Source organism: Galleria mellonella, unplaced genomic scaffold, assembly GCF_026898425.1.
Source record: "Galleria mellonella isolate WM207_F2 unplaced genomic scaffold, CSIRO_AGI_GalMel_v1 utg1267, whole genome shotgun sequence".
Classification (NCBI taxonomy): Eukaryota; Metazoa; Arthropoda; class Insecta; order Lepidoptera; family Pyralidae; genus Galleria; species Galleria mellonella.
Genome location: NW_026441987.1, coordinates 1,271,635 through 1,295,833, shown reverse-complemented (window position 1 = coordinate 1,295,833; position 24,199 = coordinate 1,271,635). Strand labels below are relative to the sequence as shown.

Genomic DNA, 24,199 nt, shown 5'->3' with positions numbered 1-24,199 from the left:
ATAGATAGATAAATAGGTACATTTATATGCTTGACAATGGTGTATTTACAAAAAGGAGCTTACGAAAACGTTATGTAAACTTTTAGACTTTTACGTTGCATGATTCGTTATGTTTTATTCTCCGCTATCTGGAACCCAGTAATCCGAAAATAAAACCTAGTTAAAACGTTAAGACAATACAGGTCAAGTTACGTTAAGACACGTTTTACTGCCTCTTATAAACTTTAATGTCTAACTATCTACATATATGTAGGAATATATATATATATATATATATATATATATATATATATATATATATATATATATAATTAAATATAATTAGGTATATAAATAAAAAGAAGGAGAAAAGCACTGGTGTTAAATATCTGAATTTCCAAAAACTGGCAGAGTTTATCTAAATCAGGGATTCCAAGAAAACCTTACGCGTTTTGCTATCTAGACAATAGGTATTTGTCTGGATAACCTACGAGGGAGGAGAGTAATGTCATGAAATAAATGAATTTTCCAGTTTAAGAATGATAAGGAATCCCTTGTTTAGATAACGCAGGTCTTCTACTATTATTTGTTTCTAACCTAACCTAAATATTTTTTTTAATAGTATTCAGATTACGAGAATTTAATGTATTTTGCCATCTTATATATTGTATTTAGTGATTCATAGAATAATAAGGATCACTAGATTGAAGAGGAGTAGTAATATAGTATAATTAGATCTTCAGCAGATTTTTAAATTCTCTTAACTCTCATTGTCCAATATTCAATATTCTCAAAATGGCACGTGATTCTCTACAAGACCTCTTTAAAAGACCTTTCTGAGAGTCCTATTTTTATGAAATTTCAAAATTATGATAAGAATTAAAACAAAAATCTAAAATACCGTGCCAGAATCTTGTAGAGAAATCATTCTAGTTTCTCAAACTCGCCATTGATTTTCTATGCAGCCATTGGTTTCTGAGATATCGATGAACAAAGAAAAAATGATTCATTTTCATTTAAAGTTAGCTCAGCGAGAAATAGTCGTATCGAGACCAGGAAGAAAACGAAATTGAAGCTAAGTGAACAGCCTATCGAACGCACAAGGTGGTTAAGTTGGAAAAAAATGTTTAAGTCCGTACACCAAAAATAAGATGGATTTTTTTTAATTCGGATTTTTTTTTATGATATTTATGCGATTGCGAGATACGTGCTACTTGGATTTTTTTTTATAAATTTGTTACTTCCAAACTCCAAACACCGCCGCCACATGCAAGTACAGCGTTTTCGATTGGGACAGAGGTGATATAGACGACTTTTGTACAAACTTCCCCTGGTAAATTTGACAGATATTTAAGTGAACACTTCACCTTAACTCTTTATATGTTGCCATAAAAGATTGCAAGCTATTGTTATGAGCCACAAATGTGTCGCGAATCGTGATAGCGCGTCAAGTGATAAAATCAAACCATCGTTGTAATAGGTTACTATTTATAAGCCGGGCAGGTTACATCTGCTTTTATTAGAAGCTATACGGTTTTGGTTTGTGACTATTTTTATAGCATTGAAAATACGATACGTTTATGAGGTACTCGCAGTTTAATATATAGGTGGGGAATAGTGTATGACGCTGACCGCAGTTGGGAAGCAATAAACATGGATTCTATGTGATGTAAGTGTTGTCATGTATAGTTAGTTTGAAGGTAGTTGAATAATATGATTAAAACAGTTGTTGTCTGACATTGGGCTGGTTTCATTAAAACATTACATGGTGACAGCGGTATATCATAAATACGTGTATAAATTTGATAAAAGTGTTATAAATAACGTATTTAAATAAAGATTAAACTTAACAAATATAAATTTGCATAAAAAACTAGTCGTGAGTGGATATTTTGTTATACGGCATAATGGAGCACGCGCGACCACCGCCCGAATTAAATATGGAGGGAGGCCCTGTGAGTCGTGCCGATGCATGGAGGCGTTGGCGACAACAATTCCTGCTGTTTATCAAGGCTTCGGGTGTAGATTCCGAGAATTCAGCAGTACAAGCCAGTTTACTAATAAATTTGATCGGTCCGGAGGGGTTTGACGTGTATCAAACTTTCACTTTTACTAAAGATACAGATAAAGATGACGTGAATGAAGTACTAAAAAATTTTGATAGTTATTTTGGAACTAAAGAAAATATTACATTACTTAGATATAAATTCTTCACGAGAAATCAGGAAGAAGGTGAAAGCATTCAACAGTACGTGACGGCGTTACGTCTTATTAGCAAGAAGTGTGCATTCTTATCGCTAGAAGAGGATTTGATTAAAGATCGTATAGTATGTGGGACGCAGTGCGACTGTCAGGGATAGGCTATTACGACACGAAGATTTGACCTTGGAAAAAGCTATGAATTTGTGCATCGCCGAGGAAACATCACAGGAGAGCGGTCGGCAGCTGAATTGTTTCACTGTCAGTGGTAGTGAGTGTGCACAAGTGAATAGTGTTGAGCAGTGCCGGGGAAGCGGCGGGCGCCGCGGGCGGCGCGCCGGCGGGCCGAGCAGCCGCGCGCCGGCGCCACGCCGCGCCGACGGTCGGTTCACGCCTGTGCACGCCGCGCCCTGCTCTGGCTGCGGTGCCAGGGTGCGCTGCCAGCAGAAGCAGTGTCCGGCTCAGAATGCCACTTGTTTTGTATGCGGTAAACGAGGACACTTCGCTCGAGCATGTAAGTCTGGTTACAATACTAATTTCAACAGTGGCAGAGTTAGGCACGTATACGAAATCGGCGAAGAAGAAGCGAATACTGAGTCAGACGAGGAAGAATCGTTTCACATATCAGTAATTACTGATAACAAAAGTGAATCAGGAAAGTGGTTTGAAATTTTGACTTGTGCGAACGGGGAAGAAAATTTTAAATTGGACACGGGGGCGGACATAAATGTAATATCATACAGGAGATTCATAGAACTAGGTTATAATGAATGTGATATTAAAAATACTAATATAAAGCTAGAAGCATACAGTGGGGATAAAATACCTATTAAAGGTACATGCTGCATAAAGTGGGTGTATAAAAATACTATATATAATTTGAGATTTGCGATAGCAGACAATGATTGTCAAAGCGTGCTGGGCCGAAAATCATGTGAATTAATGAAATTAGTAAAACGAATTTATGGAATAAATTTAACAGATTATAGTGACTTATTTCAAGGAGTAGGATGTCTGCCCGGAAAGTATCACATTGTAGTCGATAATTCCATACGCCCTGTCGTATGTGCTTCCAGAAAAATACCGTTAGGGATACGGGATAGATTATTACTAGAGTTACAAAAAATGGAAAAATTAGGTATCATTAGGAAAGTATATCATCCTACCCCGTGGGTTCATCCATTAGTTATAGTTGCTAAAAAAAATAATGGCATTCGCATATGCCTAGACCCGCGCGATCTAAACCGCGCGGTACAGCGCGCACACTTCCAGCTGCCCACAGTAACGGAGTTAGCGACACGTTTACATGGCGCCTGTTATTTCTCGGTACTTGATGCCAACTCAGGCTTTTGGGCTGTGCAACTCGATGAGGAAAGCGTAGATCTTTGTACTTTCGCAACTCCCTTTGGCCGTTATCAGTTTCTTCGGTTACCGTTTGGAATTAATTGTTCCTCAGAGGTATTCCATGCGAAAATGCGTCAACTCTTAGAAGACTTGGAAGGGGTGGATAGTTTCGTCGATGATATTATTGTTTGGGGAAAGACGAAAAGAGAACATGACGATAGGCTGGTTGCACTATTAAATCGAGCACGAAATATAAATTTAAAATTTAACAGAGATAAATGCAAAGTGGGTGTAGAAGAAGTTGTATATTTAGGGCACGTATTTGATAAAAACGGTATGCGACCAGACTATAACAAAATAAAAGCCATAAAGGAGATGCCAGAACCGAATGATAAGAAAAGTTTACAGCGATTTTTGGGAGCGGTAAATTATTTGTCAAAATTTATACCGAATCATTCTGAGAGCGCGTTACCGTTAACCAATTTATTAAAAAAGGAAAATGAATGGCGTTGGGAAGATACGGAACAAAAATCTTTTTTTGCATTAAAAGAAAGCGTGTGTCGCGCGCCGGTGTTGGCATTGTACGACGTATCGCGGCCGCTAGTGCTGTCAGTGGACGCATCGCGCGACGCGCTCGGAGCCGTGCTGCTGCAGGCCGGCCGACCCGTCGAATACGCTTCGCGCATACTCACCGACACCCAACGGCGTTACGCGCAAATCGAAAAAGAGATGCTGGCCATAGTTTTTGCATGCGAACGATTCCACCAATATATTTATGGTAAGGTTAAAATATTGGTGGAAACGGATCATAAACCCTTAGAAAGTATTTTTAAAAAACCACTGATGTCGGTCCCAGCTCGCTTACAACGCATGTTGTTAAGAATACAAAGTTATGATCTATTAGTTAATTATAAGCCAGGAAAGTATATGTATGTTCCTGATGCACTGTCTCGAGCGCCGCTTCCTGAGCTATATAGTGTGGAAGTGGAACAGAATGTACTGTACCAAGTTCAAATGGTGGTGGGCAATATACCGATATCTAATTCAAAATTGGCATTAATTAAAAAGGAAACTAAACAGGACAAGATTCTATGCGCACTGATCGAGTATATAAAAACGGGATGGCCAGACCATAAATATAACTTACCAAAAGAATTACAAGTGTTTTGGGCGATAAAGGACGAGTTATATGTCGTCGATTCTGTAGTATTTAAAGATAGTATAATACTGATACCTTCGAGTTTGCGAGCTGAGATGCTGCGGCTCGTGCACGAGGGCCACCTCGGTATAGATCGGTGCAAGTGGCGAGCGAGACAGGTTATGTATTGGCCGAATATGTCACGCGACATTGAGTCTTATGGAAAGCGTTGTACTACTTGTCAGGAGAGTTTAAATGCACAAACAAAGGAACCTATGATTCCAGTAGAGATACCCCCTTTGCCGTGGACGAAAGTAGGTACTGATATTTTTGAGTACAGAAGAAAATATTATTTGATTGTCGTAGATTATTATTCTAGTTATGTTGAAGTATGTAATTTACAAAATATTACCTCACATACAGTCATACAAAATATAAAGGAAGTATTTTCTCGTCATGGCATACCTGAAATATTAATAAGTGACAACGGCACTCAATTTAGTAGTCGCGAGTTCAAATTATTTGCTAGTGACTGGAGTTTTCATCACGTGACTTCTTCACCCAACTATCCTCAGTCAAATGGAAAGAGTGAGCGTGCTGTACAAACAGTTAAGTCACTTTTGAGTAAAGCAATTAAGACAGGAGGAGATTTTCAATTAGCGTTATTGAATTACAGAAATACTCCTAGAGAAGGTTTAAGCTCTCCTGCACAGATGTTAATGAGTCGCAGATTAAGATGTAAACTTCCGGCCAGCGTACAAATATTAAAACCAAAACTTGTAAATGAAACAGAATATCATACTTTGGTCTATAAGCAAAAGTCCAATAAGGGATACTATGATCGGCATTGTAAAACGCTATGCAAGTTAGAAAAAGGTGACCAAGTAATATGTAATGATGGTAAAAATCGTACTAGGGCCACTGTAGTAAGCACGGCTGATACGCCTCGTTCTTATATTATAGAAAATAAAATAGGAACCAAATATCGACGTAATCGTCGTCATTTAATCAAATGTGAACCACCGGAAGTAAAGTTTGAAATAAACAAAGCTGAACCAGCCGTGGTTACTAAGGCTTTAAACCAAAAGACATCTGAGACAAGGTCGGACATATGTATCGGTGGCACGGTGGATGCACCGTACCGCACTGCTGAAACACCGCCGGGTTCGAACCCGCAACCAAATAGCAGCAGTGATAGTATGTTTCTTAAACCACCGCTTACGCGCAAGCGTGCCAAAACAGTCAAATAAATTAGATAGAATGCATTCTCAGTGAACACACTCATATCTCTTTTTGTATAAAACATACTACATCTACTATATTTCATTATATTGATTTCTTTAGCAATAAGGTGTTATAAATTAGTATATAAGAAGTACATATAAAGCATTACAAACTCGGACTGTTATTGCATTTACATGTTTATTTTTTGATAAGGTTTTTTTTCATCTATAGATTTAATAAAAATATATATTCCTATTTACTGTTTATAGACTTGTATTGTAGTAGATAAGTAACTATGTATTTAAAGTGTATATATTTAAGCAAATAAGTAATAAGTACTCAATTATATATTTTATTTAGGGATATAAGTTCTTATGTCTTGTTCTTTTTTTTTTTATATATAGGGAAAGATGTCATGTATAGTTAGTTTGAAGGTAGTTGAATAATATGATTAAAACAGTTGTTGTCTGACATTGGGCTGGTTTCATTAAAACATTACAAGTGTATTATTTATTTCTGACGATTCTTATAATATTATATACTCGTAGATAGCTGTGTTTTTGACTTCATTCGAGAGTAGATAATTTTGGGTTTAGTTTTTTTAATGGAAAATGTTGAAATTTTCTTAATCATTTTCTAAACCCTGAAGATACCTCTTTACCCCCCCCTTTGAAGAATCCCACGCTGTATAGAATGTATAGTATGCTGGCGGGCAATAGTAAGAGATGATGATAGGTGCGTCCTGTGATCCGTGCGTCGTAACGAATTCAACAAAAAATAACCGTGATATTAGTTATTAGATTAGATTTATTTTGATTAATTGTTCTACAATGATCTTCTAAATTAATTGACATGAAATTGTAATTGACATATTGTTTTGTTATAAGAATTGTTATTTTTAAAATATTTAAGTATTTAAAATTTTGCATGCCTAATTGTGGCGAAATATGTGGACTTAATATTATTTTATCTATCTCTATATTTACCATATTTCTTGCAAATAAATGTTCTATCTATCTATACAATTAGTATGTGTATGACTGCCAACACTCGAAGACTGACTACCACTATTACAACAAAACGTTTTACAACCTTCCATATTAGCCATCGATCTCTGACTAATTAAAATAAATAAAAAATTATAAAATAAATGAATACTAATGCATTAATGCATATCGAGAGACTCACTTGCACATTTATAACATTAATAAGGACTAGTAAATGATGACTAGTAAGGTCTACGAATAGAAAGGACATTAAGAGTATCTTTAAGGGAATAACGATAAATTGTAACAGTGTGAAACAAACGTAAGTAGGTACTATTTGAAGTTTTCTACTAACGGTCTACCGATAACAGGAAAAGTTGCACTTATTGACTGTGTACACTAAGATCTTAGTGCTGCCAACTTACCGACACTTCGAAGTAAAAGAGGAGGCGACTATTTTCAAACGACTTTCAAAAATAGGTACCTACTAAATTCAGTTATATTTTTCTGTTTACGTATAGTTATATATGTTACAGATTGGTATACTTTAGAAATTTCATTAAAGTTAAACGAAAATATCTGGTTTTAGTACAATTACCGTTGTTTTTTTAGAGATAATACAATCTTAATTATTAAAACATTTTATTTATTTATTTATTTATTTATATGTTTTTGTACATTCACTTACTTTGTAATAACATAAATGTACACATCGAAATAACTACCAGAGGGAGACTTTGCACAAAACTCGATTGCTTGGGTTCCTCTGTCCCATTGGTGTTTCAACCGTTAAGCAGTTGTGTTTGCATGGCTGTGTTTCGGTTTGAAGGGTGGAATATGGCGTGAATTTACAGGGTACAGAGGAATAACACCTGAGTCCTCAGGAATGGCAACGCATGGGTATCATGGGCGAAACAGTACACTCTATTATGTCCATGGTACTGCTCATGTCTATTGGCGACGGTTACCACTTTCCATCAGGTGGACCGTCAGCTGTATTAGTTGTGTAAAAAAAAAACTGGTTTTGTCACAACTGAAGTTGGTTTTTTTATGGAAAAAATTTATATTAGAAGTGTAGGTACGGTAAATTTTATACAATTTAAGATTTAGTTTTATAAAAAAAGTATAGTAATTTGAATAATGATTTATTTATTATTAGATTATGGGCTCGCACTTTACATGAAATAGACTAACTCTCTCATTTATAAAAACGTCACACTTCTGATAAACTTGTTTTAGCTGTTGAACTGTTTGGTCTCTTTGAGTTAAATTCCCACTTTGAATGAAAGAAATAAAATAGTGATAGACAGTGATAGTTAAAATATATTTTTTATGAGGTAAACGAGCATGCGGATCGCCTGATGGTAAGTGACTACCGCCGGCCGTGATCACCCATAACACCAACGGCATTGCAGGTGTGCTGCTGGCTTTTTAAAAAGGAATATGCTCTTTTCTTGAAGGTTAAAAGATTTGTAGGTTTAAGTTTTTATGAATAAGAGGGTTAATATATTTCTAGGATTTTTTTTATAATTTTTCTCTTCATAAAAATCTTCTCTCGAATTTCATTGAATATTTGATAACAAAAATATTGCCATTCTTGAGTTATTTTTTTTTATACAACTTGGAATGACAAACAAGCTGACGGCCCACTTTATGGAAAGTGGTAACCGTTGCCTATAGACATGAGCAGTACCATGGACATAACAGAGTATACTGTTTCGCCCATGATACCCCCCATGCGTTGCCATCCCTGAGGACTCAGATGTTATTCCTCTGTACCCAGTAAATTCACGCCATATCCCATCCTTCAAACCGAAACACAGCTATGCAAACACAATTGCTTCACGGTTGAAACACGAATGGGACAGAGGTACCCAAGCACTCGTCTTTTGTACAAAGTATTAGTATAGTCGATATTTATTCATATATTGACTAATATCTATGCACGTACATAACTATTCAACATTATTACAACCACAATTCTTCCATCTACGTAACACCGGGCAGTTTGGATGTAAGCCAAGCCCGCTGATAGAACTAAGCCAGGAATAATAGCTAATCCAAGCTTATTGCATCTGTAGAGTAGTTGCAAGTATTATCTCGAACGAGGTCTTTACGAGTGCTGTTAGAGATAAAAACCAGAAGTTCGCGTGCTTCGAATTAGGAACGAGAAAATCGTGGTCTTCCTTTGTTGCGCTTCAAATTGCAGCTGGATTTTCTTTTATGGATGTACTGTAGCTGTTGCTAATTCTAAATGTTTGCGTCGGTCGATTCAATTGCATAGTTCTTATTTAAAATGAGGAAAACACAATATTATTTTTTTAATGGATGATAATGGAATGGTAACACCACCTGCGCTAACGGTATACGCTAGCGGGGCACCAGTAAGGGATGATAGGTGAGGATGAAAAGACAGGCCAGTTAGCCCATCGTGATAAATACACTTAGAATTCAGCACGATGGTTTCCAGGGGGGATCACGGGGAAGTCGACCTGTAAGGGTATATTGCTAGCAATGGGACTGGTAGTCCGCATTACTAACAATCCCTTCCCCTCAAACGCAATATTATTACGCTTAAAAATAAATCAGAAGTTTCTATTTAATTAAATAAATTTTGACCTGTAACCTTACTATTCTTATTTTTAACTGGCTTTAGAAAAGGAGATTCTCAATTTGATTGTAATTATTTTTTTTTATATTTGTTATATTTGTCATTTGTAAGCTGATTTGGTAAATTATTATTTTTTTTATCCGAAAGGAAATACTGTTAGATTGGTCTAATTGGATTTGTTTCGTGGAACATAATCTATTGTCAAATGCTCGGATATATATATGTATATATAATATGTAGCGATTAGTTTAACAACTTGTTAGCATTGGTGGAGTAATCTCTAAAAGAGATCTCTTCCAGCCAATATTATTCCACCTGAGACCTCAGGGATGGCAACGCATGCTCGCATACCTCTGTTCTATTCGTGTTTCAACCGTAAAGCAGTTGTGTTCGCATGGCTGTGTTTTGGTTTGAACGGTGGGATATGGCGTGAATTTACAGGGTACAGAGGAATAGCATCCGAGTCCTCACAATATATATATACATATATATATATATATATATATATATATATATATATATATATATATATATATATATATATATATATATATATACAATGAAAAGTGGCAATATATATATATATATATATATATATATATATATAGTTGTTGTTTTCTTAAACAAAATAATAACTGGATGGTAAGGAGTAGAATAAATAGTAATACAATTAATTTACCTACGCGTATTTTTATCAGGAATGCTCGACTACCTTTAAATAAAATTTGCCTACTACTTCTAATATCTAAATCTGGAACTAAATTATCTATGTGAATTTTAAACGAGCCAACTTATCATTATATCAGAAGATTGCTTTTATCAATTTATTACCAAATAGATATTCATGTACCCAATATTATAATTTAGTACAATAACACACGTTATGACATTAATAATTTAGTTTTAGAATTTAGTGTATTTTTTTAATAGTGAATATATAAAATGTTAGGAATATTTATTTTTGGTACTTTACTGTTTTTTGTGAGGGCGGAAGAGGATTTGTTTGGCTTGAACATACTTCATTATAATGATTTTCATGCAAGGTACATTTGATTTCCTTATTTCGTAGTCTTGGAATTTTGAGGCGGAAGTGTCGTGGATCAGGTGGATAAGGTTATGAATGAATACAGCTTCAAAGAAAGAGAGAAACAGACTTCAGATATATTCAAACTAGTTATTTTTATCTAAAAATTCAAGTACTGAACTTATTTGGATAGAACTTCTATGGGACCAATCTGTAAATTATACTTACCTTTCAGATAAAAAAAGAATTTTCCAAATCGGTTTAGAAGTTACGGAGTAATGAGGTAATAAATATAAAACCAGAGGGAGACTTTGTACAAAAGTCGATTGCTTGGGTATCTCTATCCCATTCGTTTCTCAACCGTGAAGCAGCTGTGTTTCGGTTTGAAGGGTGGGATGTGGCGTGAATTTACTGGGTACAGAGGAATAATATCTGAGTCCTCAGGAATGGCAACGCATGGGGGGTATCATGGGCGAAACAGTATACTCTGTTATGTCCATGGTACTGCTCATGTTTATAGGCGACAGTTTCCACTTTCCACTTTGTATAAAAAAAATACATCTAGAAGTTGGTTGAAAATTAATAAGTAGTTGTTATTAATGGGTCATGGGTACCTCCATATCTACGGTGTCTATCTATTTACAAATCATGGTATTGCAAATAGCTATGATATTATTTTTAAATGTACTCGTATTTGATAACAATTTTGTAAATTAATTTATTTGCGATTCTGTTATACTAAAAAGTGATATCTACCTACAATTAACTTATACATTTACACATATTATTTTTTACATATGCAATTGTGAGCTTGAACGTTTAATTTGTTGGTTAATTAATAAATAATTATATGAAAATATAGTAAAATTTCTTAGAGAAAATGACATGAAACTATTATTAATGAAATGTAGCAACATTGATTTCATTTTTTAAATTTATTTATTTAAGGCAAACAAACAGCTAAAATAATAAATAATTATATACTTAAATAGTAATTTGGTAGCCACTAGAATATGCATAAAATAAAATACAAGTAAACGAAACACAAAATTAGGCAATACTAAAATTAAAAAAAATTAAACACATATAAACAAAATTAAACATACAAATACTATTGAAAACCACAGCAACATTTATAGATTAATCAACCGACTTCATGGACACTTATTTTTATTTTCACATACACCCACTTTAACTTAGACTACCCACTTAACATAGATTTAAAATTTACATTTATATAATTAAATTCCGTTATTGATTGTATTCATAAGAGATTTAGCATATAAATTACATTTTAAGAGAGCTGTAAATTTTTGTATTAAATAAAAATAAAATAGATCATTGTCACTTATAAAGGTTCATGGAAATCAGTCCAGTTGGATCGATTTGTAATCCTGAAGCAGCCCCATGCGTAGGTGGTTTTGCTCGACTGACAACTCTAGTGCGGAACAGACTGAAAGAAGAACCCAATTCTTTACTCTTAAATGGCGGAGACAGCTTTCAAGGAACAATATGGTATAACATTTTACGATGGAACGTAACTCAAGATTTTATGAACATATTACCACATGATGCCCATGTAAGTACTATATTTTCAGATTAATAGCTTAATATTGATAAAAATATTAAATAAAAATATATGTGGCACATGATATGTAGGTACCTATAAAATTTAAGGGTTGCCCTCGATTTTTCTGGAATTCCACGATCAGATTTTGATTTGGTGACAACGGGAGTACAATAAATTAGAAAAAAAAATTAAATCGATTTACAATTGATAAAAAAATTGGTAAGCGTGCATTAAAAATATAAACATTAAAATATTAAAAAAAAATAAAGTGAAACGTAGAACCTCCTCCATTTCTGAAGTCGGTCAAAAGTAGTCATTCCTTTTTAAATTAACAGTTATTCCTTATAATATATTGTAATTTCTTTTTATATTAATATTCGTGATTGTTAACACTTGGTGGAATTATGTATACATATTGATATTTTTATATAAAAAAAAAAACACGTGTACTCTTTCACAAAAAAGGTGTTAAATAAATATATTTCTTTTTTTTTTTAATTTAATAACTATCGATTTAACTTACGTCTAATTAGATCGAAAAAGCTCCACTAGTTCCAGAATCATTTCGTGATCCTTAGTCATGAGCACTGTGACGCGAACACGAACCTCTTTGTCGTGTTATTGCCACTAGTAGTGTTGTTAAGCCGTTGTGTACATACAGTGCTCACAGTGTCGCCCTTCAACTTGACATCTTAAGAATTTGCATCCACGATCAATTCTGAAGATATCGAATTGTAAGGCAAATTAGAGATCCTAATTAGTTAAATTACCTAACATTTTTCTTTATTAAATAACTTTCAGGTCCTTGGCAATCATGAGTTTGATAATGGCATTGATGGCGTAGTTCCTTACTTGAAGAATTTAGATGCACCCGTGGTTACGGCCAACATGATTGATGATGATGAAGAGACGATACAAGGATTATACAAACCAAGCATTGTTGTAGAAAAAGATGGTCGCAAAATTGGTATTATTGGTGTCATAATCGCTAGCACACCTGTACGTAAAAGATTTGTTAATATATATTTTTAATGAAAGAAATATTGACTTTTCTATTCTATCGTTTGCCAAATTTTTCAATGACATAAATCAGTATGACTGTTTGATGAAGAAAAGACAATATAAAGGTCATACAAAATACAAATTTAACATTCGTGTTTCTACCGCGAAGCAGTTGTGTTTGCATGGCTGTGTTTCGGTTTGAAGGGTGGGATATGGCAATGAATTTACAAGGTATAGAGGAATAACACTTGAGTCCTCAGGAATGCATGGGGGTATCATGGGCGAAACAGTATACTCTGTTATGTCCATGGTACTGCTCATGTCTATGGGCGACAGTTACCATTTTCCATCAGATGGCCAATCTGCTTCATGCATCAGCTTGTTTGCCTTTTTAAGTTGCATAGAAAAATATATTAGAATTATATTTGAAAATTAAGAACTAAAAATTATTATTATTGGTGATATTACTGCTAGAACCTCTTTAGAAAAATCTTATACGTATGATATAAGTATTTATAAGATGTTTTAATTGTAGATTATAAAGTATATAGATTAGTAATGTAAAAGAGAGAAAACATAATAAAATATACTTATGTTAGAGCGAGAGAGGTACATAGGAACCTCTCCTACACAATATAAGCTCAAAGTTGATTTGACAAATCACTTTACAACTTTTTTACGTCTTGAAAAGGGATTAAGTGTGCTGTTTCTGGATATAACACATATAAGAAAAAAGAACTACGTAATTGCATATTTTTTATTTAATTACGCTTCAAACATTTATTTTGAAACGCAGCATTATAGAATAATCAGAAATGTATAAGAATTAGTAGAAAAAATATCAAATTAAAATAAAATTTTTACTATTTTTACAACTTCATATATATTTAGAACTGTCATGTTCACACATTTATAAAATACACACACTAGTGTAACAATTTTATTGTCTCGTTTTTGTGTTTGTATTGCTATTACGTAGTACATTGTGCTGCGTTTATTATTCTAATAATTATTTATGATTTTTTCAGTTTTTTATAGTCATTAAGTTCCTTTCAAGTAGTGACATTACATGATTTTTTTTTATTGGATGAAAATGGAATGGTAACCCCGCCTGCGCTAACGGGATACGCTGGCGGGGCACCAGTGAAGGGTGATCGATGAGAATGAAAACAGGCCAGTTAGTCCATCATGATGAATTCATCTGGAATTATTCATGATAGTTTCCAGGGGGAACCGCGAGGAGGTCGACCTGGTTGGGTATATTGCTTGCAATGGGATTCTTAGTCTCCATTACTAACAATTCCTTTCCTCCCAACATAACATGATTATGACAGTTATTTTACAGGAATTAGCGTCAACGGGAAAATTAGTATTTACCGATGAAGTGGAAGCTGTGAAACGTGAAGCACAGAAACTACATGACGAAGGAATAAATATCATTGTTGTATTGTCACATAGTGGATTCGATACAGATAGGTTCCTATTTAAATTTTTTTAATAATTTAAAGTAAAGAAGTATACTCACTCAGTATTTATACTTATACTAATATTATAAAGAGGAAATATTTGATTTTTTTTTATAGAACTTAGAATGGCAAGCAAGCTGACGGTCCACCTTATGGAAAGTGGTAACTGTCGCCTATAGACATGAGCAGTACCATGGACATAACAGAGTATATTGTTTCGCCCATGATACCCCCCATGCTTTACCATTCCAGAGGACTCAGGTGTTATTCCTCCGTACTCAGTAAATTCACGCCATATCTCACCCTTTAAACTGAAACACAGCCGTTAAAACACAACTGCTTTACGGTTGAAACACGAATGGGACAGAGGTACCCAAGCAATCGACTTTTGTACAAAGTCTTCAACTGGTATTTTTTGTTTGTTTGTTTGAATGAATTGAATGGAAAAACTCAAAAACTACTCAACCGATTTTGAAAAATAATTTCACCTTCATTATGAACGAGGCTATATATTATTTTCGAAAATTCTGTCTACTCGTACGAAATCAGATGGTCTACCATGAAATGAAATTCCGAATTTTCGGACTCAATTTCGTGTTCTCGTTTATACCGAAATCGATCCAGTAAATGGAGCTTAACATTTTGTTCATCATAAATCCTATCCTAATAGTCTAGAGGAAATACATTTTAACATTTGAAATAATTTTAAACGGCATATATTATGTAATTTTAACATCAAATTTCTGATTCGTTCGTCCCCGAAATTTCGGAAATCATTTCATGGTAGGCCTACTGATCATTAGTAAATAAGAAATCTTTATAGGATAACTAGTTTTTACCCGCGACTGCATCCGAGTGTCTGGATTACTGACCAATACAAAAATTGCCTGTATTCTCCTCCATCCCATATACTCGTTTAACCATTTGGTTGTATACATTTTTAGAAGTGCACTATAAAGTTATCAAGTCCTGCAAAGCTCGTTTAGTTAGTATGTTTCTATCAATTTTCTGATTAAAAAATAGTAATATTAAAAACAATTCCAGTTATGACATATTTAATATTTTATCCTCTGAAAGATTTTAAATTAAGATTTGCTTCTTGTGGTATATTTGTTCACAGAGAGATAGCAGCTCATGGCGGTCCTCACATAGATATCATAGTTGGAGGTCATAGTCATACATTATTGTATGATGGTGAACCGCCAGACACATCGGCTTTTACCCCAGAAGGGCCTTATCCTGTTATCGTAGAAAATAATGGCAAACCGGTAATAGATGATAATGAGTTTCTTTTTCAACCGACATCAAAAAGAACGAGGGTCTCTAAATGTATAAAATAAAAATTGATTTTTTTTTTATCTGAAAGAACATATTTACAGATTATTCTTATAGAAGTTTTATAAAAATCGGATCAGTAGTTTAGATCAAAATAACAATTTATTAATAATAAGTTTTGGCACAATTGAAGTAAAAAAATACTTCAATTGTGTAAGGGACAATCTTTAATTATTATTTTAAGTTTTGTTATTATATCTGTATTAGATATAATTCGAAAAAGATACAGAAAAGATGTTAGAGCAGAAACTGCAGCTAAAATGTATATAAATAAAAATAACGCTAAACGTTTATCTAATCACAAAACTCGGGAATGGCTAGTCTATTTTTTTTCAAATATATGTGAAGTCCGAGGCTGGTTCTTATAAAGAGAAAAATTATTTGCGAATACTTTCGATCAACTAAACAATGCTTTTAGAATGTTATTAGGCATATTTTAGTACCCATACAGTGTTTGTTCACCATTTGTGGTGTACGAAAAGAATGAGGATTTGCTCGCTTGATGTTAAGACCTTCCTAGCGGGATTTATGAATTAGAATACTAGTATTGGAGTAGATTTAACATGTAATAAAAATTATACTAATTAAACTAATTATACTAACTGAACTAACCAAATTAAATTAACTAAGAGAACTAATCGAACTGAACTAACTATGTAATCTATTTGGTCTGAACTTTTTCTTAAACCAACTGTCTGTAGTAACTGAAGTTAACCAAAACATTCGAATCTTTAGTTGTTTTCTTTTTGTTTCTTAACTTTTCTCCTAATATTATATGTATTTTCTTTTAATTTTTAGGTTTTAATAGTGCAGGCTGCAGCACACACTCTATATTTAGGTGAAATTAAATTGTTTTTTGACGACGATGGGAACCTTGTACGATGGGATGGTAATCCGCATTATATTGGAAATGAAATTGAACAAGGTAGATATATATATGTACTTACAGTACATATAGTAAATCTTTTAGTCCACAACCCCTGAAATATGGGAAATATTTAGTAATTAGTAGCATCTCTGCTTGCAACATACTCTATCAAGTAGTCTTTTATGTCCCCCCCTTCCCCCTTTGAAATCATCGTGGTTAATTCCCGGTGAATTCATCGCAATGAGCTAACTTATCTGTTTCATTCTCACCTGATATTCTCACTGATGTTCTTCCAGCGTATATCGTTAACACAGGCAGGGTTAGTACTTCATTGTCTTCCATTGAAAAGCTCCAAAAATATTCCAGAATAGACATAATAATGTGTACTTTTGTATTAAACTACATTAAGAGATTAGAGAATTCTCAGAAAATTCGATATTTCATGATTACGGATACCGAGATCTGTTTTGCTGTTTTGATTTTTAATGTTACGTACATCTTCTGTTTTTTTTTTAAATTATCTTTGTGGCAATAAATATTTAATATAATTAATTAAATGACAGATTTATTATTTAATTTCTAATTTATCTAAATATTTATAATAATTATTGTTATTTTCACAGCCGAAGATGTTCTAGAAAAGATAAACTATTACCTTCCTGTAATTGCGGAACAGGCTAATCAAGAAATTGGCTCGTCATTGGTCCACATGTCGTCCCGTTGCTCATGCAGTGAATGCAACCTTGGAAATTTAATTTGCGATGCATTTATGGATGCTGTGAGTATTAAATTTTAATAATATAATAAAATTGTATGAACATAGAAGATATATAAGAAAAATTGATGTTTAAAATTTTTTGGTCTTAAAAAAGCAATAGGAGCAGAAACAATAATTTCTAGAATTTTTGTCACAGCGATTGTTTGTGTGCTTGTTCCGGCACAACACAAAAACTACTGAGGGTCTAACTTGAAAAAGGTGTAAGTTTTATCTCAATATGCCATCGAGAAGCGATTACCTACTTCCAAAATCCGTATTTTTAATGTATATGATTCGAAATTAGGAAAATCCTTTCTAAAAACGAAGGGGAGAGACAGTCACTTTTATATTTTTTACCTAGTCATATCTTTGAATACAGGCACGTATGGTTTATTACAAAATGATTAAATAAATGAATTAGTCATTAAATGAGGTAAAAAAAAGAAAAACAAATAAAAGTCTTTTCAGGATATTATGTTTGTAAAATGTACCGTAATTAGTATAGGCGGCGCATAGACCTATTGATAAAAATTTATTGATAATCAATCGGAATTATTAAAAAAAACAGTTGTTTTTAAAATTTGATAGATAATTTCAGTAAGATTAGATATAAGCCCAATTATACTTATTTCATAACTTATTTTATGATACAGGTGATGGACAGAGCAAAGGGCAATAACTGGCATTATGCACATTTCTGCATCATCAACCAAGGAGGTATCAGGGTGGACATGGAAGCTGGTAGTATGTACATATTGTTTTAATTTAATCTACTATGACATTCAAATACAAATTTTTGTTTATGAATAAATAAAATAAAAAAAATTAAATAAAAAAATTACTTTAGTATGAAGAACGTAAACCCCTTTATGAAGGAGAATAGAATGAGTTAAGATCTATTATTAGTTGTTTTATGCCTGTATTGTTATGTCTAAATGCTGAGTTTACTTATTTTCTTACAACCCTTAGTTCCAGTACTATCTGGAGACCAATCTTCTGTCTTAGACAGGACAGAAAAAAAAGATAAACGTCTTAGTAAAATCAATGAAAAATAAAAGACAGTATAATTCATTTTTACGGTAAAAACTGCTCCTAAAATACATATAATAAATCATATTACCTTTATTTTAAAAAATAGACTTATTTTGCTTATAGTAGTAAAACTATAATCAAACAGTGAAAATCTGGGTTTTACGACCATTAGATTATTATTCATAGATACAAATCGACATGTAATAATTTAAACTGAAATATAGAGAAAATGAGTTATAAAATTGACACTTGACTTTATTCAAGCCCGCGGACTTTATTCGATTCCGTTTACGTGAATCATATATTAAGTATCCTATGTGTTAAGTTAGGATTTAATTTACCTGTGCACCAAATTAATTAATTTAAATCCGTTTAGCAGTTTTTGCGTGAAAGAGTAACAAACAACTAGCCATCCACTCATCCATCCATCTGTAATCCATCAGCCAAATGTATAAAAATGTATCCATTGTTACAAACATTTGCGTACATAATATAAATAAGGATGCAATTTGCAATTTTACAGATATTACATATGAATCAGTAATATTAACAACGCCTTTCGAGAACAATGTCGAAGTGTTTGATTTAAGAGGTGATCACATACTAGAAATGCTGGAATATTCGGTGGCAAACGTACCCTACCCAGGAGCCAGAATGTTGCAAGTGTCAGGTAAAAAAAAATATTGTTCGATTACTAATATGAATTTATTGTAATTTAAATAGACTATCTCGCCATGTAGGCTCCGGTATAGGATAACCCACTTCCTTTCCCATAGGTGTCGTAGGAGGCGACTAAGGTAACTTAATATTGGGGGGGATGGGTAGCAGCGTCTTTCTTAAAACATCACTAAAAGCTAACTATAGTTTTTAATCCGCAAATTATTACTTAGTATAACATGGCCATATTTTTTAATATACGTAACTTGTACAAGGCGAACATTAGCTAGAAACATTCTCTCCAAATCAACCTGAGGGAATACTTGAATACTCGAATGCGGTAGTAGTATTAAGTAATTGATGTTTATACCTATCTATATTAAAATATTTTTTATTTATTTATTCTATACATAGATGTATTAAAGATTTTGTTGTTTACTATTTAATATCTAATGATTTACTAGACATATGTATATAATTTACGTATAATTTCTTTGTACCTTATTTTGTTATAATATAGTTAAAATATTTTCTTAATTACAATAAGGTCAATAATTAATGCTCCTTTCCACTCATTTGCAAGAGAACTGAGTTAAGCTGTTTGTAATCTTTATTTTATATATATTATATGTTGTAATTTTTTGTGTACAATAAAGAATAAATAAATAAAAATAAATAAATAAGGTTCAAATCATGATACGAGTATAGTGTTAATATAAAAATCACATGTCATGATGTTACGATGTTCATTCACGCTGATCTTCAAATTTCGAAAATCTTCAATTTAAGAGATATGTCAGTTTTTTATCCTAATAAGAAATAAATGGGAACCAAACCAATGTTTGCCGTATCAACTTGTATCCTTATTTAAACTTATCTGGCGACGGTAGTCACTTACTATGAGGAGAGCCGTATACAAGTTTGTTCCATATATTATAAAAAAATAAACGAATAAAGACCTCTCTCTCTCACTTATAAATCTATTAGCTATTGACATGTTTTGTCCTTTTCTATTGCTCCAAATATTTAATTTGAAGGATAGTAATAAAATACTGTAGTAGTTAAAGTTGGTTAAATAAGAGGATTAGTCCTGATTTGAACCCATTAAATTATGCATAGCATTGTTGAATTTAGGACTTCAACCGGTGTTCGATGGCTCTCGACCGGTTAACAACAGGGTTGTCGACGTCAGTGTCAGGTGTATCGAGTGTGACATCCCTAGATACGAGACTCTACAGCCCGACAAATATTACAAAGTCGTCTCGCAGAGTTTTCTTGCTGAAGGAGGCGACGGATTTCATGTGAGTGACAACCCTTAGAGCAGCTCGATTCAAGCACGTAGGTTCTAGTGTAACCTAAAGAAGGTTCGTAGTTCGTCCAGCAGCTTGAATCAAGCACATGAATTTTTGCTTGAGTGCGTGTTTGATTTTTTATGAAGTTTGCTTGATGCTTCAATCAAGTTTGTTTTTTTTTATCCACGCTTACAATTTGCATGTTATTGATTTTAAAATGCAATATAATCGGTCATATTATAATGTTATGTTACCGACTAATTGAGACTGACACGTGTGCCATACATTATAGCGTTTGCTATTATCATATATTTTTTTTAAAGGTTTTTAACTTTTTTTTATATATCGCACTAAGGTGATAGGATACATGGCGAATGAGCTAACGGTCCACCTGATGGAAAGTGGTAACCGTAGCCTATAGACATGAGCAGTACCATGAACATAACAGAGTATACTGTTTCGCCCATTATACCCCCCATGCGTTGCCATTCCTGAGGACTCAGATGTTATTCCTCTGTACCCAGTAAATTCACTCCATTCCCTTCAAACCAAAACACAGCCATGCAAACACAACTGCTTTACGGTAGAAACACGAATAGGACAGAGGCGCCCAAGCAATCGACTTTTGTACAAAGTCTTCCTCTGGTTTGCTTATAGCTGTAATACTTATAACAACTAATGAAATAAAATGTCTTCAGGGATTGGTCTTCTTGTATATATTACCTTAGTATTTATATGTCAGTACAGGTGAACAATATTGTGATATTGCTCACCCATGCTGATAGAATGTGTCTATTTGAGCAATATCACATAACGTACACACATACGATTCTTGAATTGAATAAATTTAAATTGAAGTGCCATTGTGACAGATATAAATATTATTATAATTTTAGTTTTCTATGTTTATATTTATTATTATTCATATGCTATTTGTTCTTAATTATTGGTATCACATACGACATCCCCTCAAACTACATATCATTAATTACGATGAATTAGGTAAATAATTGAGTAATTTAAGAAGAGAGCATTTAAATTATTCCATTTTTATTTTACGGCCCGTCAATATCACCACCGCCTCTACCAGAGGGAGACTTTGTACAAAAGTCGATTGCTTGCGTACCTCTGTCCCATTCGTGTTTCAACCGTGAAGCAGTTGTGTTTGTATGGCTGTGTTTCGGTTTGAAGGGTGGGATATGGCGTGAATTTACTGGGTACAGAGGAATAACACCTGAGTCCTCAGGAATGGCAACGCATGGGGGGTATCATGGGAGAAACAGTATACTCTGTTATTTCCATGGTACTGCTCATGTCTATAGCCGACGGTTACCACTTTCCATCAGGTGGGCCGTCAGCTTGTTTGCCATTCTAAGTTGTATAAAAAAAATTACGATTGCTATATTTTCACTACAAAGATATATTTAATTTAATTTAATTTTGTTTATGTATAATATAGTAAAAATTTTTTAGTTGCTTTATTATTTATTTTTATTTATAAATATGCTTATTCTCTATTTGTCATTATTTTCCTTTTAGATTGGGAATATTTTTTTGTTATATGTTAATACATAGAAACAATTGCGTTCCATATTCAAATTGTTTTACGGTTTTGTACGTCAGTTTTTATATTTATGACTCTTTGTGCTTGTGATGTCACTCACGTGGTGAATTTTTGTGTGATCCCACGGGATTGGGATATTTTACAGTACTAAAAAAGATTCTGTATTACTCAGTAAAACAATAGTAGTATATCAGCCATAATTGTTCATTTCTGAACATAAGTCTGTCTTATAAAGGAAGGGTTGCGCCAGCAGTTACCACGCTTGGCAGGCGGATTGGCAAACGCAGGTAGGTTGAGGGATGCTGCTGTCAATTTCACGACCATTAAGTTCCTTTAGTCGCCTCTTACGACTCTTGTTTATTATTTATAGATGGTGGCAAATAACCGAATGAATATAGAAGTCATAGGAGTGGACTACGTTGTACTCATGGACTATATCGCCCGCCATACGCCGGTCTACAGCGAAGTGGATGGCCGAATACAAATTGATAATCCTTGTATGGATTAATTTAAGAATAACAAGATAAATAAAGAACTTGTTTTATTATTATAATAAAAGAAAGAAAGTTAGAAATATATTTATTTTTATTTGAATAAACTTTTAAGCTGATTTTAATAGTATTTTTTTTTTTATTCTACCGCCTATTCGTAATGTAATTTCAGCTAAGAACAACGGGTAAGACATTCAGCTGTTGCTTTTTCTAAAAATTACATATTTAATTTTTTTTTTATTTATTGACCACATTACAAGAAATGTTTAGAACAAAAATATATTAATCTTGAAATATTTTAGTCGAAGCATATTTTCTTTCAAAAAAAAAAAAAAAAACAGCGGTGTAACCGCTACTTTTTTTTTCATCATAAAATCTTCATTTCAACATTATATATTTAATAATTGCTATTTAATATATCCGTTATTGGATAGTGAGTCGATTGGATGTATTCAACAAAAATATATGAATGCAATTCAAAACAAGATGTACCTATATTATTTTTGGTATATATTAACCATTTCACTTCATTTGCCTATTTATTATAAATCATTGTATTATCTGTTTTTCTTTCCTAAGTAATATTTACTAGAAAACACAATTCTGCGTTCTAAATCCAAATATTTTAAATTTGATATCAATAAAATGGTATGTCAAACCAAAAGTAGAAAAAAAAAAACAATGATAATGATTACATCGGTGTGTTTAATTTATTTTTTAAAATTAGAATAGTGAAGTTACGGTTGAAGTCGATGTTTTTCCAAAGTCAAATCCACTTGTAACATAAGCACTTCACTAATTAAAATTATCTACGAAAGTCACACGTCTTCATTCGGAGCCATTTATAACTTTAGAAACGTTTAAATTAAATGGTCTCAGTGGATCCACGCTGCAAATCTGTGAAAATCCTGCATATTTCCGCAGTATTAAATCCGAGTAAGCCCGGTTCAGTTACCGAATGATAGTCGTTGTTGGTAACATCATTATCACTTTCCGCTGAAAAGGCTTTTGTGGGAATTTCGAGGTTTTATTGTTACTTTTTATTCGATCTAACGTTTTTTAGATTTCTTTTCTTTACATAATTTTAGACTTTAAAATGATCAGTGTGTGTTGTTCATGCATGGTCAGAAAGGTAGTTTAGGTTAGGTTTAGTTTGGTAATGAAAAGGCCTCTGAGTTGGGGAACGTGCTCTTGTTTCGGCACGTCTTCTTTAGAGATGGACTGGGAGTTAGGCTTCTAGAGGCGGGCTCCCCTCCTTGGAATAGGTTTTTTTTTTTATGGGTGAAAATGGTATAGTAACTCCGCCTGCGCTAACGGGATATGCTGGCGGAGCACCAGTAAAGGGTGATCGATGAGAATGAAAACAGGCCAGTTAGCCCATCATGATGAATTCATCAGGAATTAACCACGATAGTTTCCAGAGAGAACCGCGACGAGGTCGACCTGGTTGAGTACGAGTATATTGCTAGCAATAGGATTCTCAGTCTCCATTACTAACAATCCCTTTCCCCCTCCTTTGGAATGAGGTTGAGCAACGACGTTGGCGTTATTGCGGAGTAGTAATAAATCGGAACCGCAGCAACGCTACCGTTCGTGGTTAGGGAACACGTGGTGGTTTTAGTCGGTAAGAGTCCGGCAGTATCCACATGCCTCCCCCGGG

At 33.5% G+C, this 24,199-nt stretch overlaps 1 protein-coding gene across 2 annotated transcripts; it reads left to right on the top strand.

The window, feature by feature from the left end:
- Nucleotides 1–1,506: 1,506 nt before the first annotated feature.
- LOC113515003 (apyrase) lies at nt 1,507–22,682 on the top strand. Of its 2 annotated transcripts, none has more exons than XM_052900898.1 (11): nt 1,507–1,648; nt 11,862–12,084; nt 12,877–13,074; nt 14,423–14,553; nt 15,664–15,811; nt 16,677–16,803; nt 17,370–17,524; nt 18,157–18,247; nt 19,059–19,205; nt 20,327–20,493; nt 22,419–22,682. In XM_052900898.1, coding segments are annotated over exons 1-11 (1,527 nt in total). In that variant the 5' UTR covers nt 1,507–1,646; the 3' UTR covers nt 22,557–22,682. The 2 variants fall into 2 exon arrangements, with proteins under 2 accessions (XP_052756858.1, XP_052756853.1); XM_052900893.1 differs by lacking the exon at nt 1,507–1,648 and adding an exon at nt 10,369–10,524.
- The last annotated feature ends 1,517 nt before the right edge of the window (nt 22,683–24,199 follow it).

Excerpts from the sequence above, each read along its gene's own strand:
- LOC113515003 (XM_052900893.1), top strand. The coding sequence starts at position 10,424 with ATGTTAGGAATATTTATTTTTGGTACTTTACTGTTTTTTGTGAGGGCG. Across the intron at positions 15,812-16,676 it reads TAGAAAATAATGGCAAACCG|GTTTTAATAGTGCAGGCTGC; the intron begins GTAATAGATGAT and ends TTTAATTTTTAG. Across the intron at positions 18,248-19,058 it reads GGTGGACATGGAAGCTGGTA|ATATTACATATGAATCAGTA; the intron begins GTATGTACATAT and ends GCAATTTTACAG.